The sequence below is a fragment of the Oenanthe melanoleuca genome, chromosome 2 (genome assembly GCF_029582105.1).
Source record: "Oenanthe melanoleuca isolate GR-GAL-2019-014 chromosome 2, OMel1.0, whole genome shotgun sequence".
Classification (NCBI taxonomy): Eukaryota; Metazoa; Chordata; class Aves; order Passeriformes; family Muscicapidae; genus Oenanthe; species Oenanthe melanoleuca.
This window is the reverse complement of record NC_079335.1, coordinates 95,198,813-95,216,249: the sequence shown is the minus strand read 5'-3', so window position 1 is coordinate 95,216,249 and position 17,437 is coordinate 95,198,813. Positions and strand designations below refer to the sequence as shown.

The window sequence follows — 17,437 nt, the reverse complement described above, 5'->3', positions numbered from 1 at the left end:
CTCACAGTGGTTTGCATGCACCTATCTTCTTGAAGAAAAAAAATTGTATGACCTTCATAATGACATAAATTTGTCCATTACCTTGCATTTCTAAATTGGAATAGAATAGATATGGCTAGTCTAAATTTTACTCCAAATTTTAAACATTTCAGGATTACGACTGCACATTTTTTTGCTACATCCCTCCTTCTAGCCCATATAAGTGGTGGAAGCAATGGCACTGTGTAAATGTGCACTAGCACCAGGAATAAAAGCAGAGAGGCTAGATGATGCTGTGTGATGTATGCATAATGCCATTAGCAGCCCATTCATGAGCAAATTTAGGGAATCATATTGGTGCCACGCATGCCAAGCCCCCTTCACAAGTGCCTAATCTGAGAGAGAAACTCACCACTGGTGAGGCATTCCCCAAAGAGAAGGCAAGATTGTGCTGGAATGGCTTTAAAGAAAAATGAAAAAAGAGAGAGACTAACTGTTACAATATTAATTGTTATTCAAACCAAAAGGTGTGCATTTTTAAATAGTACTGTAAATACTAGGAATTTTGTAAATATATTTGATGGGAAAGAGAAAAGGAGGGGTATGGAAAACTGCACGTGGACAAAAAAGCTTTTTAACTGAGACTGACTTTTCTTTCAGGAAAGATCCAAAGTATATTCTACAGAAAGTCTTTTTTGTCCTTTTTACCTGACAGTTAAAAAGGAAGATATTTCTGGTCCTGGCCTGTGTCCTTCTGACCGAGAAGATGAAATGTGCCAAGCACATTTAAGTCCAGATTTTTCAAAAGCAATTTTCAATGATCTTTTGATGCTGACCTCAGATAGACTAAAGGAGCCTGAATTTTGGCTAAAAGTGATTGGTACTTATTGTGTGGTGTGTGTCTTTCCTATTTAGGTGGGACAGCTCATATGTTATAATTCTCCAAAATTCATCTTCTGTGCAGCTCACTGTACTTTTAATTACAAAGAGCATCAGGAAGAGGCCAACCAGAGCACAAGTATCCTGATCAGCATTCACTCCTAATGCTGGAATCAGTACTGAATACACAGCCTATCAAGGCACTGTTTCCATCTAAATAATGAACACAAAGGAAATTTATTTGCACAGGTCCCTTTACAACAGGTCCAAATTGCCAGTTATCCTCACTGAGGGAAGGAGGGACCTGTGCATCCCTGCAGCTCTGGCCATGCTGAAACTCACTCCTGGATCTCAAGAAATCTTGTCCTTCTTATCAACCTAGTCTTTTCCTTAAGTTTATATTTTATTGTCATGTCATAAAAACTGTGTAAAAAACATGAAAGCTTGATATTAACTAGGTGATATTTAGTTATTCACTCCTCCTACCCCCACCTGCCAATCCTACAGGATTTTGGGTCTCGTTGTGTCTTCTTATCTATTTGCACTGCCTCAAACCTGAAAAGATTCATCCAAAGGCAGCAGTAATTCCAGGAATTCTCTCTCCAGAAGGTGCTTGCTTTTTTTTTTTTTTTTTTTTTTTTTTTTTTTTTTCCTCTTTGAAGTGAATTTCTCTCATTCCTGTTTTTTCAGGGAAGAGCACATGGAGGATGGAAGGAACATAATGCCCTCCCCCAGAAGTCCAGCATGGGCATCCATGTCCTGGGGGTGCTATCCAGGAGTGAATAGGAGTGAATTTCCTATGGAAACATCACTGGTGCTTGCTCTGTGAGGGAGCTCTGCAGCTCTTCATTAGTCACACTTCCCATTTAAAGCTCATTTTACGTAGTTTCAGAGCCTGGGCTGTCAACCCAGAAATTTGCTGATTGAAGTCAGCAGGACAGACTTTCCAGAGTAACAAAGTGAGGCCATTGCTGAATACCACCTACCTGTATGTAGCTCTGTGAAGCCAGATACATTCAAATAATGAAGCTGAAATCAAAGGGCACCTTTCAGATAAAATGCCTCCCTGTGATGGAACTGGTGTTCTGTGCCACAATGTAAGTACCAGTTCAACATATGTTAGCACTTTAATGGATGAGAGGTTTTGATCTGAAGGTATGGCAATGAAGGAAAATGTTAAAAAAAAATAAATCTGTATTTGTCTTTAATAAGAAGAATTTTAATTAGAAATAAGGATCTAAATATTAAACTATAGAATATGTATGGGTCTTAATTTAAGATGTTTATTAAAATTGCCCTAGATTTTCACAGGATTTAGAACTACATTTATTTTATGAAAACATTTTTCTTTTGATGCATGTTTTCCACTGTGTTTCTTACTTCCCTTTTTATGTGAGATAGACAGTTCTCTCCTCTCTGACTCACATCAGCAAGACCTATAGAAACTGCCCAGATAATTTAGATATCTTTTCCTGCCCATTATGTGCTGACCTACACCACAAGTGTAGTACCAAGTTGTCACCTATAAAAGAAGATTTAAAATTTAAGTCCTGTACACCTGTAACCTTTCATTTTCTCATATTGTTTTCCCATGTTTGGTATTCTATTAGTCCCATCTCACCTTGTATTTTTCTCCATACATTCTTCCCAAATCCATACTACAGTGTGATTTCAACTCCCAGGCCGCCCTTCAGTTTCATTTCCCACTCCAGTTTTCCACTGCACTGAATATTAAAGTGGTGTATTTAGAGTGGGGATGTCTTTTATCTACAATGTCTGTAGTGTGCATTGTGAGTGTCCATATGCTGGATTTGTAGAGGTGCAAGTCACTTGTTACTCCACAGAGTTGATATCTGTATTTTAACTATTATTGCAATGGACATGGCTGCAAGATACCTGCATTTTTTTTCTATCATCAATATTGCAAAATTGACTCCTATGGATCAGTATCTTTAAATTTTTCTGCTTTACAGAAATGAAGAGTGATCAGAATAGCAGAAATGTGTGACGAGAAACTATGTTGTTGATGAGCCAGAAATTATCCAGATTTCTTCTTTTTCTGACTAGCATTTTGGGTGAAGAGGTATCAGCTGCAAAAAGTGGTGACATAGCAGTTGTACTAATATTTACTTTCTCACTTCCCTTTAGAGATTTTTTGTTGAAAAATCACCACTCCCTTAGGAGCATTTTTCTGTGAATACCTGCTATTCAGTAGGGAGACTGAAGTGAAAACTCGTTTAAAAATAACACCAAATAAACAATAACAAGAAAATAGGGAGAAAATGGGGTAAATTGTAAGGGACTATTCATTTTTAAATACAATCTATTCCAGACTAAAGCATGAGCAATGCACAGAGAAAATTTTGCTTTGAAACACATCTTAATGGAGAAATCTTCTCTGAAGCATTAATTACAATAAATGTTATATGCAACAGACAGAGAGTATGGAGAGAACAGCCTGATCATTTGCTGATAATTACTTTCCAAAATCTAGTTGCTGGAGAGCAACACACACATTGATAAACCAGACAGTGAAAAATCACTGGCTGTTGTCCAAGGCCATTAAATGGGGCAAAGCCTGTGCAGGACAACTGACTGAGGAGGAAGAGACTGGCTGTCTGACTAAGAGCACATCCTCATTCTCCTCACCCACTGGCACAAAAAAGCATTTTTGGGCTTCGTGATGAGGGTTCTGCTACTGTATCAGACATCAGGGATCTAAAAGGCTGAAGAGAGTGTCCTCCCTCTCTCTCCTAACCCAAAAGCAACCAAATGCACTCTGTTCTGCTGATACTTCCTACCATTGTTACCTTTGGTGAAGAAAATGCATGAGTAATCAGTTAAAACCACCTCTTCTCATGATTTTTTAAAAAAATCATTCTTAAGGTGGTGGAATCAGAAGCCAAACTGGCCAGAAAGAGATATTCTGAAGATGTGAAAAAATTGCTTCAAAGAATTTGGAAGCCCTGTGCACAGAGATTTTGTTTTGATCTTTCACCAGTTTAATAGCATTGTAAGACACTACTGTAATCTTTTAGACAAAATCATTTCCTTGGTTGCTGTGATATGTTTTCTTTGGTTTTCTGCATTTGTTTTGGTCTTGGGGGTTTTTGTGCTATTACTTTTTTCTTTTTAAATAATATTTATGTGAGAATTAAGTAAGTACCTACTCTTACTAAACATTACTACTGCTGCAGTTGGCATGTTAAATCGACTTCTAGTACAGGAAAATATGTTGGGCACATGTGGGACTGTGCAGATATCAGAAACACACGGCCTCAGGAAGCACAGCAGGACTTACTAAATGTATGAGACATTTTCTTTTGGCAGGTAGAAGGCCTTCAGATTTGTGTTTTGTACCAATCTGAAAAATCAATGGAAAGTGTTATGAAAATTGGACAGCTCCCTGTAGAAGGATACAGGCTCAGACTAAGAGAGTTGAGTTCCACTGTTTTGCTTTGTCTTGCTTTGCTGTGTTTGCTGCTGGATTTCTACTCTCCATATCAGGGAACTCAACGCTTGGCCAAACAACAGAAATAAATGCCAGGAATGAATTTGGGGCTTGGTATCCAGGAAGGATGACCTTACCAACTTTGAGTGATTCACGATCCCTAGAAGATTTTGGGGTGCTTGAGTGTCAGGAGGACAGACGCTTTTGTTTATGACTGCCCTTCAGTCTTGACTTAAAGCTGTAATTTCAGAAATAAGATCAAAAACACGAAACGAGTCTGGAACCCGTTTACTGCTGTTGGTTGCCACGCTGAGCCAGGAGTGAGGAATGGGTGGGAGGAGGATGTCGAGAGCAGCACCAAGGCAGGTCAGCTGTGCCACATTCAGCAGCACGGGCACCGTAAGGCCGGAACAGCTGATGGATGGTCCCCTGACCGCACACGATGCTGCGGCCCCCGAACCAGCGAAAGTGTTAGAGGAGCTCGCACCTGGGAGTGACTCCCACTCGGTGAAACTTCTAGGGGAATAAGTAGGTGCCTAAGGCTGTACAAGGGGGCTTGTGCCAGCAGTGGACGCAGCCACCAGGTGTGCTTCTGGAAATCATCACCCCGCTACCTCTTGCTGAGTTTTGTTTTCAGAGGAATTGCCGCATCTCCAGCGGACCGCGCCGCCCGCCCTGCGGGGTCCGGCCCGGGGGCGGATGGCGGCGGGGGGGCCGCGGCTCACCTGAGGCGGCGGCGCTGGCCACGCCTCTCCCTGCTGTGTCTTTAAAGCCCTCCTCCTCCTCTCCCTCCTCCTCCTCTCCATCCCTCCATCCCTGCCTCGCCGCTGCCGCTCGGAGCTGCCGGGCTCTGCCTCGCCCGCCTTCTCTCCCCACCCTCCCTATCCCCGCCGCCAGCCATGGCCGACATGAAGACCGGCATCTTCGCCAAAAACGTCCAGAAGCGCCTCAACCGCGCCCAGGAGAAGGTGCGCTGCGGGGCGGGGGAACCGCTGGGAAGGGGGGGGGGGGGAGGAAGGGTGCGGCGGCCGGGGTCCGTAAGGGGACGAGGCTCCGCTCGCCCCCGGCCCCGCCGCTGCGGCTTGCCCTGTCCTGGCCCGCGGGGGCGCCGGGCGGGGGCCGGGGCCGCCGGCCTCGTTACGTAAGTGACCCATTTCACCGCTCCGCGCTGCCCCCGGCCGCCCGGCGGGCTCTGCCGGGCTCCTGCCGCAGGCCCGGGGCACCTGCCGCAGGCCCGGCCGCCGCCGCCCCTCGCCCTGCCTGAGGCGGCGCGGGGCTGGCTCCGCTCCGCAGCCGGGCCGGCCGCGCTGCTGCTCGGCTCTCCTCGCCTCACCGCCCCGCCGGCCCAACTAAGAGGATTGCCTTTCCTTTAATATCCGCGCCGGCTCATCCCCGGCTGCTGCAGCCGCGGCGTGACGGACCCGCTGCGGGTGGCGGGAGCCTCTCCCCGACATGGCATGAGGCATGTGTGAGGCTGCTCCGAGTGTTCCGCAGCTGGTACAGCGTGTGCGGCTTGGGAAAGTCACTGCCGGTTCTAGCGTTGTTGTAGCCTGGAAATGAACAGCGGGCGAAGTCGTGGAGAATTTACAGGAGTTTTGACCAAAGACCAGGACCTTACGGGCCACCGTTTTGTTCATCTTCATTAGTGAAAGATGATAGGTATTAATGTTCTCCTGTGTAGCTGCTGGGTGTCTCAGAACAGGACCATAGGTACAGATACTAGGCCCAGCAGAAAAGCATTTGTGACTATATGTAGCAGCCGTGTCTGCTGTTGGTACAGTTTGCAGTAAAGGTGTTGCCAGTGTGAATTTTGCAGACATAGTTGTCGGTAAGTGTTGCAAGGCATCTCTTTTGAGGGTTAATAAAACCTTTATAGCCCACTAGTATATATCAAATATTGTTATGCAGCTTAGGTAATAGGGCTCTGGTGGATTAAGAAAGATTATTTTATGAGCATATTTCTTATACTTTACTGCTTATAAATCCTCAGTTTCTTTTTGGCCATACATTGAATTCTATGGAGATCCAGTGGCAGAAAAAAAGGAAAGAATTAATATGTAGAAAAGTCTTACACTTAATTTTGTTATTATTTAAGAATCTACTAGTTGAGGCTGTCACAGACTAGTGATTAATTTTCCCTTTCAAATACTCCTGTCTAGCTCACCAGGTTATAAAGTTCTAGACTTTTCAACCTCAAAGTCATGATGCATTTCAATTCTTGCAGGTTTGGACTGCAATGGTTTTCAGATAAAACATATAAATAATCTTTAGTAGTTTGAAGAGATCTGATGGCACTATGGTGTGAGTTGATTTGAGTTCGTAGTTGCAGTGAAAGCCTAAAAATACCGTTTGTTTCCCTGTGTCTTTGTCAGGGTGGTTATGATTAACCATCTGGAAAAGCACTGGTGCAAGTCGTAATCGCATCATGTACTGCTTCAAGCTGTGTCTGTTTCATGTGGGGCTCCTGCTCACAGAAATGTGAGATACCAGAGAGAGCACCTCAATGTGAATGCTGAGGTAGCCTGTACCTCTCAAAGACTGCTCATGCAGCCCCAGGACAGGTGCCTTGAATCTGATGGGTGCAAATCAAAGATGCTGCTGGGCTCTGGCAGATGGTCTGCTCTACCTCCACTTTGGTGATCAACTGTGCTAACAAGAGAGAAATTTGTCTGGTTTGATTTTCATGTACTGCAGTCAGGCATCTGGTAATGTTGACTTCCATATAGAGTATCTGTGATGGTAATTTCTTATGTTGGTGGTCTAAGAGTTGCTCATTTACAGGATGTTAGTGGCCTTACACAGAGTAGTTCATAGTACCAGTGGTCTGACACAGAGTAGGTCACAATACTGTGTAGCTCTGTATCCTTGCCTCCTCCTTCCTGGCAATGTGTTCTTATTGAATGAGCTGTGCGTGTGTACTCTTTTGTGTCTCCATTTCTGCTTAATTTTAAGTTCATTTTTATCTATACAGCATAAAATCCTTGGTTATTTTTGCTCTTCACTCAAAAAAAAAAAAGTCCTCAAGTGGGAATGACTTTGTTTAATAACAAGTAAATTTTGTCTAGGAGTTGAAAATATATGATTTGTCTGATTCTTGATGGTGTGAATAGGATTGTAACAGGCGTGTGATATCACGCTGGCTTAAAGAGATTTTAAATACATTGAGTTGTTTTTATCTTGATGCTTATATTGGATTTGTGCACTTTCAGTTTATTGAATGTTTTCCTAAAGCATTTTTGCATTGCTTTCTATTATTTATTGATGCAATATGTATTAAAAACATGGAATGGCTCTAAAACATAGACCTTAATTTTGAATTTCAGTAAAGCTTTTGATACTTTCTCTCACAGTATCCTGCTGGATGAAATGTCCAGCCCACAGCTGGATGAACACATGAGCTGGGTGAGCAACTGGCTCACAGGTTGGTATCAAAGGGTTACAGTCAGTGGGGTGACAGACTGGTGAGCTGTCACTAGTGGTTCCTCACAGCTTCATCCTCAGCCCAGTGCTCTTCAACATCTTCACAAATTTCTTGAATGCAGGACAGTAAGGGATACTAAGCAGGTTTGCAGATGATAGAAAACTGGGAGGAGCTGTTGACTCCCTTGGAGGAAGAGAGGCCCTGAAGAGAGAACTTGAATTCAGGGGTCTTCAAAAGTTGAAATCAGGGGGCTGGGCAATCATCAACCATATGAAGTTCAGAAAGTGCCAGATTCTGCACCTGGGATGGGGCATCCCTGGGTGTGTGGGCAGACTGGGGAACAAGAAGCTGAAAAGCAGCCCCAAGGAAAGGGACCTGAGGGCCCTGGTTGACAGAAAGTTGAATCTGGGTCAGCAGTGCCCTGGCAGCCAAGAGGGCATCAGGCACAGCATCACCAGCTGGGCAAGGGAGGGGATTGTCCTGCTCTGCTCGGCACTGGGGCAGCCTCAGCTCGAGTGCTGGGAGCAGTTTTGGGTGCCACCGTATGAGAAAGATTAAGCTACTGGAGAGCACCCTAAAAGAGTTAAAGATCATGAAGGGCATTGAGGGGAAACTTCAAGTATGAGGAGTGGCTGAGGTCGCTTGGTCTCTTCAGCCTGGAGAAGAGGAGACTGAGGGGAGATCTTATGGCAGTCTACAACTTATTCATAAGGGCGAGAAGGGCAGACACTGATCTTTCTCTCTTGTGGTGACCAGTGACAGGACCTGAGGGAATGGCCTGGAATTGTGTTGGGGGAGGTGTAGGTTGCATGTTAGAAAAAGGCTCTTTCCCCAGAGAGTGATTGGGCACTGGAGCAGCTCTCCAGGGAAGTAGCCCCAGCACCAAGCCCGACAGTTCAAGCAGTGTTTGGACAATGCTCTTGGGCACATGGTGTGACTCTTGGGGATGGTCCTGTGCAGGGCTGAGAGTTGGATTCGATGATCCTTGTGAGTCCTTTCCATCTCAGTTTATTCTGTGATTCTCTGATTTATTTCCGGAAACTATTTTTCTAATAATTCCATAATTATCTTCAGTTCCTTGCTGTCTAGGAGAAATTTTAGTTGTACAGCGTAGGTAGTGTATATGTCTAGTCACTATATGACAAAAGCTAAATAACTGGAAAAATCTCATATTGGGCAGATCTGTCTTGCATTAGAAGTGTTAATCAGAGTTACATGAAAATAATAATTGGCCACTCTATTTTTCACATCATCCAGGTGATGTGCTTTGTATGGTAGCATATGTGCCCTGGCACCCAGATTTTGAATCAATGAGTGTGTCATCTATTAAAATCCTCTGGTCATCACATTTCTTCAATTACTTTTGCCCCAAAATGCAGGAAATGTGGACATGCTGAGCTTGCAGCATCTGTTAAAATCTGCCAAAAGTCAGGTGAAGAAACTGGATTAAAGTTTTAAAAGGACCAGATCAATTTAGACTACATCCCAGCCATAAAAATTAATGAAATGCTTATGTGTTTAAAATGAAAACAGAAAAGATGTTTTGGTAACCAAGGGTGGCTGAGTCAATTCTAAGGACAAGGGTACTTGAATGAAAAGGCTGAATTTGTATTCCTAGGTTTTTCTGGAAAATTCCATCTAAGCTGATAACCCAATGTATAACACTAGTTATCAACTTCTTGTCCTTTCTAACACAACTCTAATTGAATAGAACAGGGCAGCTGGAAGAGAGCTACAATGACCATCTAGTCCCACTGCCTGACCATTTCAGGGCTGACCAAAGTTAAAGCATGGCTTTAGGGGCACTGTCCAAATGCCTCTTCAGCACTGGCACAGGCTGGGCATGGTCAGGGGAGGCATCAACCACCTCTCCAGGAAGCCTATTCCAGGTTTTGGGCACCCTCTGGGTTATGAAATGTCATGTCAAGTCTGAACTTTCCCTGATGAGTGCCCTGATTGGAGCCATTCCCCACATGTCCTGGCACTGTGTACCAGGGAGCAGACCTCAGCACTTCCCTCCTCAGGAAGCTGTAGGCAGCAGTGAGGTCACCCCTCAGCTCCTCCTCTCCAAACCAGACCAGCCCAGTGCCCTCAGCTGCTCCCCAGAGCACATTCCTGCCAGCCCCTCCCCTGCTTTGGTGCCCTTCTCAGGACATGTTCAAGCACCTTCACATCCTTTTTAAATGGTGGGCCCAGAACTGCACACAGCACTCGAGGTGAGGCTGCCCCAGTGCTGAACTCAGCAGGATAATCACCACTCCTGGCTGCCTGGTGATGCTGTGTTTGATGCACCCCAGGATGAGGTTTGCTCTCCTGGCTGCCAGGGCACACACACTGCTGATCCCAGTGAGCTTCCTGCCAACCAGCACTCCCAAACCCCTTTCTGCAGGGCTGCTCTCCAGCCACTCCTGTCCCAGTTCAGACTCATGTCTGGGATTACTCCATCCCAGGTGCAGAATCCAGCATCTGGTTGGTCTTGCTCAGCTTCATGTCATTGGTGACTGCTCAATACTTCAGTCAATCCAGATGTCTCTGCAAGGCAAGGCCTCTTATCCCATGGGAGAGTCAGCAGCACTTCCCAGTTTGGGATCATCACCAAACTCTGAGCATTCAATGCAGCCTCCAGCTCACTGATAAAGATGGAACAGAGCTGCCTCTAGAACTGAGCCCTGAGGATCACCACTGGTAGCTGGTCACCAGCCAGATGTTCTGTTTGCTGCAACAGTTTGAGCCCTGCTCTTCTACCAGTTTTTCACCCAGTGCACTGCATACCTGCTCATCCCACTGTTGGAAAACTTGTCTGGAAGGAGGCTTTGAGGGACAGTATCAAAGCCCTTTCTAAACTACAGAAAAACTAAATCCACTGTCTGCACTTCATCCAGGCACACCTGCCTTATTGTAGAAGGTTATTTAATTAAACAGGTCTTTCTCTTTGTGAACCCATATTGACTGTCTGATGATTGCATTGTTTTTCAAATGTCTTTTAATAGAGCCCAGTGTGATTTGCTCCATCATTGTTTCCCCGTATTGATGTTAGCTAACAGGTTTGTAGTTTCCTTGGTCTTCTCTCTTGCCTTTCATGGAAGCTTATATAACCTATGCTGATTTTTAGTTGGAATGGCCTCCTAAGACCCTTTGTAGATGGTGGAGAGTGGTCATGTTGTAATTTATGTCTGCTACAGCTACCCGCAGTACTCTGGGATGAATCCATCAGACCCAATGGCCTTGCTAATATTCAGCTGATAACAGTTGATCCCTTTCAATTTCAGTGCAAATAAATGGAAAGTTGGTGTTCCTGCAGTTGTTGTCCTCTGAGAATTGGACAACCATAGGTTGCAATATGAGCATTAGTTCCATCAGAAAGAGGAGACAGCTCTTATGGGTGGCATTCCTCCAAAGGAATGCTGGGCAGAGAGGTGATGGCTGGTCTGCGTCAGTCAAGGCTGTGCATGGAGGACCCCATCATCCTCATGTCACAGTGTCACCACCCTGCAGTGCAGCTGTGCCTTGGAGGCCAGATAAAAGGGAGCATCCTCCCATGTCCCACTGTCAAAGCTGGCCTGGAGCCTGCCCACAGACTTCCAGAAGAAAGTCCTTGAGGAAAGAGTGGAATTACTTGGAGGAGGGTTCTAAGGGAGGAAAACTGGAGGCAAGGCCAGCTGCCAGTGGCACTCAGCCTTTGGGAACAGATGCAAGCCATTCAGAGGAGAGCCACCAAGCCTTGTAGGTGCCTGAGGCTGTCTGGCCTTTTCAGCTGGATAGCACTAGTTCAAGTGAACGCATTCTTGAGGTGAGTGCAGGGAATAGAATAGGACAGAGCAGTTATAGCAGAGTTATATGTTTAACTCACAGCTCTGCATGACAAGGTTTGACCTAGGTCTCAGGGCTCCAGCCCAGAAAGCAGCTCTCTGCAGGGCAGGTTCAGCCCACCCTGCACTTCAGTGCTTGTGTTCTCTTCTTCAGACACTGGTGGCTGGACACTTTGGAGACAGAGTATTGGGCCAGATGGACCTTCCTTCTGAGGGAGTCCTGCTGCCCTCAGGCTCTTGTGTGTTAGCATGTTTTTGCATGGGAAAAAACTCAGGCAATTCTAAAAATGAGTACAAAGAGAAGAAAAACAATCCACCCGAAGGTCAAAAAGTATTGCTCAACTTTTGAGACGTTTGCAACCATTTAGATGAGAAGCACATCCTGCACCAGACTGAAGGCTTGATCTTTGAGCCTGGCTAGTGTCAGTGATGTGGCATTTTGCCATCTTGTGAAAACCTGTCTCAGCTGAACACTGAGTTTTAGAAAACCACATGACACTCCCTTTTTGCAAATTTGTGCAGTTGGTCCCTTTATCTTGAGGTGATTCACAGCCCTGGCCCCCTTCAGAAGATAGGCACCTCCTTCCTACAAGGTGACAGAGCCAGTGCCTAGGCTGGGAGCTGATTATGGATATTCAGTCCCTTCTGCTAGTGCAGATCTGGGAAGAGATGTCTTCAGAGATTTCCCCAGCGTGTAGTGGTAGGGAAAGGAGCAGGTAGGGGAAGATCTATTTGAATAGAATAAAATAGTTCAGTTTAAACAGACCTACAGTGATCATCCAGTCCTACTAGCTGACCACTTCAGGGCTGACCAAAAGTAAAAGCATGACTTTAAGGCAGTATCCAAATGCCTTTTCAATACTGATAGACAGGGGTTCATTGACCACATCTCCAAGAGGTCTCTTCCAGGGTTTGACACCTTCTCATAATAAACCCATCTGGTGCTGTCACAACATTTCTGAAATTTGTATTCAGTAAGGTTTGTTCCTGGACATTCCTTGTATAGCTTCTGAAAATCAAGCTAATGTGTTTTTGATGTTTTAACTTCTAAGTCAGTAATACACGTGGTTTCATCTGAAACTTAAAACAGTACATACTCCAGTTTATGGGAATTTTGGAGTCATAACAAGGGTTTAAACTGTTGTAAAGGAGGAGATTCTATGAGATTCTATGAAGTAAACTTCCATCTGGAAAGGAATATTTGGTTCTGTACAAGTTCTGTTCTGGAACTAATAAAGTCTGTTCTGAGGCAGGAGACAAGTATGTGGAAGAATATACTTGTGGAAGGCATGTTATATCTGTTATAGCTGTGCTAACCTGCTTGCCATGTGATGATGTGGTTCTAGCTGCCTTGGGTTTGTAACAGCAAAATACTATCTAATGATTTCAAATGTTGGCCCCACAGATATTATGAAATGTATTATACTGAGGTCATTACAGTATTATGACAGGCCTCAACATTTGGAGCCCTGCTGGCACAAGCACAAACAATGATGAGGCAGCTCCACCTCTGAAGGGCTATTTCTTACTCTTTGAGTTTATAAACAAAACCAATAACAAGTCAATAATTTCTCATGTGAATATTGTGGTCTAAACTATGTAGATGATATTTTTGTATCTTTAGGCTCAAGTGTAATGAAAACTTGAATTTCCTTTTTTAAAAGTTTTTTTTTTTTTTTTTTTTAATAGAAATTATAGAAAATATGGAGTGCAAGTGGTTATCTGGCTCATCTTACTAAACAAAAGTGGAATCGACACTGTGTTTAAAATTACTCCTCAGGAATGATTTTCTTGACAGCCTTTTAAAGTTTGTAATGGTGGAGATTTTGCAGGTTCCCTAAACTGATCTGTACCTTTGCTTAGGCACCTTAAGTCAGAAAGTTCTCTTCTCATAGAATGTAAATGCCTTTTTTTGCAGTTCAAGTTTTTTATTCCTTGTTCTAGCTTTCCTTGTTGTATAGAAATTTGTTCTTTTTTCTTGCCTCAAAATTTAGAAGTGGTTTTCATCTTTTGTCAGCATTTCCTCTGATCTAGCTGGAGTTATCACATGACTCTCAATCAGGTGAAACAGTAGCTCTTAATAAAATATTGATTGCTTTCAATTATTGTAGTTTCTAATGTACAGGTTCCAAAATAGGGATAGATTTTGGTTTTCTGGGTGCGAAGCATGGAAGAAAAGGGAGAGAAAACCCTCAAGGCTTCTTCCAATTAGACTCTCATAGGATATTTTCTCTGCATTGCAAGGAAAGGTAATCTGTTTCTCCTTTCCCAGTTTTCCCCACATATGTAGTATTAACCATGATCCTGTAAGTTGTTACATAATACACTCTTTCTCATTGTCAATTAGTTTCCACAAAACAAGGAAGTGCTGATTCTTAAGTTTTAAGGGGATCCATAACTGTTTTCACTGGCAAAAGCATTTTTAGTATCAAGGTGGCCTCATCCATCCCCTGTTCTTGCTTGACAATTTCATCTTTTCTCTCTTTTTCTTTCCCATTTCCTTTTTAGATCTTTAGCATGGGTCCCTTCTTCTACTGTTCTCTCTACACTTCATTTAAACTCTCTTCTAAAAACAAAGTAACATTTTTAAAAATCTGCTAACACTTCGTTTGGTTTGGGTCTGGACTTCCTTCTTCACTACATCTTGCCCCTTTAGCAGATCATCTACTTGGCATTGTTATAGTATCTAAGACATGATGTTTCTGACAAGGACTGCCCTGTGGTAGCTGGCACTGGTCTGCAGACACTCCATAATGCATGCCACCTTCCTGTTGTGGCACTATTAAGAGTGTGACTTTCTGGGCACATAGAGGAGAAATGTTGAGGTGGTGATAACCTGTGTATCTGGAAATTGCTGGAATTTATGGTCTGGATTGATCTCCAGTGCCTGCCTCTTGGGATGTGTGCTGGACCCTGATTGCTGTAGATGGAGAGGGTGAGAGAGCACTAGATGAGGACAGGAAAGAAGAATACAAGTTGTTTTTCACCTTAGTGGCCCAAGTTTTATGCACTGGCTAGGAGGAAGTGAAGAAAACTGCCCAGCATCTGTAATAGCAGGATGTTTCAGTGGAGATAAATGGCAGAGAAAAGCAGGCTAGGTATAAGGTGAGGCTGAGCATAGAGGGGAGAGCAGCATGCCTGTGCTCACCTTTCCTGCAACACACCTGTCCAGGATTTGGGGACCCTCTCTTGCTTGTGCTTGCCAAGCAGTGTGGGATGATGGACAGTATACTGACCTTGGGAGAAAACAAAAATAAAGGGTGAAAAATACCCTTTAACACATTTTTTGCAGTTGCCTACATGAATAGAACAGTAGCTCCTTGAACATGCCTGAAGATGGCAGAGGGATTTGCCACTTGCCTAAAATATTCACAGGGGGATTCACCCCCACTAAAACCCTGGTGAGGCAGCAGTCACTGCCTGCTCTGCCAGTACTCACCTCAGGGACTGCAGCATGCAGGGAGCAGGAGCAGGAGAAGGTGGCTGCACTGCTTCAATACCAAGGGCATTTTCCCTAGGCAGCAGCTGTTTGGTTTAGTTCATTGGGCTCTGCTGCAGACTCAGCAGCTTGGAGCCTCCAATCCAAAGTGTTTCAGGTGCTGGGTCACTCTTCCCTAAATGTTCTGTGGCATCAGAACTGCGCAGCACTGAATCCTTGCTGTTCTCGAACACAAAATCATTTATTCCAGACTTAGTGAGTAGCTAGTTAGTCAGTAGTTATCAGAATGATAAACCAATTACCAGCTCAGGAAAGCGTTGTGTCATGTTTGGTCACGTTGAGTCTCTGCTAATTGGAGTTTATTAATCTGTTTAAGAGGGCATGGTAAAACTTAGGCTGCAGTAAAGACACATGTAACACATTTCTGCTTGTGCTGTGAGAAAGCTAGGCAGGGAATAGCCTGTTCTTCCTGGTGGTTCTACCTTTCTGTTGTCTCAGTAATTATTCTTTATTAGCTGTAGGATATTAGCACCTGTGAGATGATGCAGAATTGTGGACAAAACCAATTACAAGTGAATAATGGTGTGGAAAAGCACTTAGTTGGTCAAGTTCTGTCCAGACAATTTCTCAGGATGTTGGTAGGGCAGTGGGAAGGCTCAGAGGCCTTTCAGTGGTCAAGGTCACAGAAAAAGTCAGAGGCTATACCACACTTCAAGACTCTGGGCTCAGGCTCCCAGTGGCCTACTACTACTTATTGTTGTGCCTTCTTTGTCTTACCTCCTCTTTTCTGACAAAAAACTCCTGCTTACTCCCAGATAAGATCTTCTGCTTTGTTCTCCCTCTCTCTGTAGCAGATAAATTCCTTTGATGCTCCCTTGAAGTCTCACTTTCTAACCCCACTTCTTTGTACCCACAATATTTCCAAATCTCTGGTTGTAGTGATACAGAGGCCAGTGCTACAGTCTATAAACTGCAGTCTGTCCTCTTTATCTAAGATATGAAAAAGGAGAATATGTACCTGCACATGCTTGAAAGACACTGACTATCCTGCTTTTCCCTGGATAAATTGAAAAACATGCGAGGAGTAGGTTGATGTTTTATTCTTAAAGAAGTAGAGATTTGACAAAATAAAAGCTGTTAAAGAACACAAATAATAATCTGAATTTCCTTTCTGGATTGTGATCTTTGTAAGCATTTAGTTGTGTCTTTACAGAAGTGTAGGGGGTTAGCAGTATGTAGCAGAGGTAGGTGGTGGTCTGTAATGCCATGAGAACAGTTATTTATACTGATGATTCATGCTTTGTCTCACCAAAGCTCAGTTAAGTGACCCACATGTAAAAGGGCTAATACATATTTAGCATAAAGTAGAAGGAGATGAAACACTGCATACATAGAAGAAGCTTGATTAAATATAGGCAGTCCGTTTTCTGTGGAGAATAATCAGTCTTTGAGATCTGAAAAATGACACTGATTTTTCCCATCAAATGCATTTATTAGTTTTTTAGATCCAGGAAGTTTTTTAAGACTTATTTGCATGTAGGACATGCAGAGGAATAAATTAAAATATTATATTCCTTTTAAAAATTTTAAGCACAGATCTGTGCGTGGATGCTGTTGCTAATATTTAAACTAGGCTTCCTGTTGTTCAGCTTGCTATTGTAACCTAAATCCTTGCTAGTTTATGTGGGTGTTATCTTTTCACTGGTATGGCCACTCTCTGCAGTTTGAATGAACTTCTTAAGTACAGAAGAGACACTGCTGAAATGGATCTGTTGAGAGCATAAAATATATTTTTCAAAATAATGTAGCCAATAATTTTAACTATAGGACAAATTTTAGTCTTGTAAAAATCATGAGGAATGGTTATCAAGGTGATCAGAGAGGAAAGAATTTAATTGACTGCCTCATGTTTTTCAAATCTCTACTAAGCAAATTCTTATCACAGGGAAGACAGAATCTGTGGATGAAAGGCAGAGCACAGAGCAGGCAGAAGCAAAAGAAAAGTTCATCAGTGTACTGAGGCCCAAAGAGAGACAAGAGGCTCAGTCTAGAGGCAGATTGGTCTGGGGCAGCCTTAGGGCAGGTGTTCCTATGGTTTATCTTGCTCAGGAGAGAAATTGCTCAGGAGAAAAGTGCACAGTAGTAACTGAAAACAGGCAAAGGATGGTTGGCTGCTGCTATCACAGCATGGTTACTAGAGGACAAATTCAGGAATTGGTAAAGGAGTGGATTCATACTATGTAAAGCAGCAAGTGGGAAACAAGCACAACAGAATAAGGTTAATGTCCATGGTTAGCTGAAGGCCAAAAACAAGCTGTGCTTTTGGAGATGCAGTGTGAATCTGAAGTATGGAATTTGGATTTAAAGAAATGTGGAAATCTAATACTGCAAGGAAATTTCTTTGATTTTAAAAAAATAGCACAGACCCCTTCTCTATTCTTCAATGGCTTCTGGATTAA

The 17,437-nt window shown here is 43.5% G+C and overlaps 1 protein-coding gene across 3 annotated transcripts in view; it reads left to right on the top strand.

Moving 5' to 3' along the window:
• The first annotated feature begins 5,025 nt into the window (after positions 1-5,025).
• AMPH (amphiphysin) overlaps positions 5,026-17,437 on the top strand; it is a 118,692-nt gene continuing 106,280 nt past the window's right edge. For 2 of the 3 annotated variants that reach the window (XM_056485539.1, XM_056485540.1), the window contains exon 1: positions 5,038-5,277. In XM_056485539.1, the coding sequence (XP_056341514.1) occupies positions 5,209-5,277 (69 nt within the window). In that variant the 5' untranslated portion in view covers positions 5,038-5,208. Of the gene's footprint in view, positions 5,278-17,437 lie in introns of all 3 variants that reach the window. The other variant, XM_056485537.1, reaches the window with a different exon arrangement.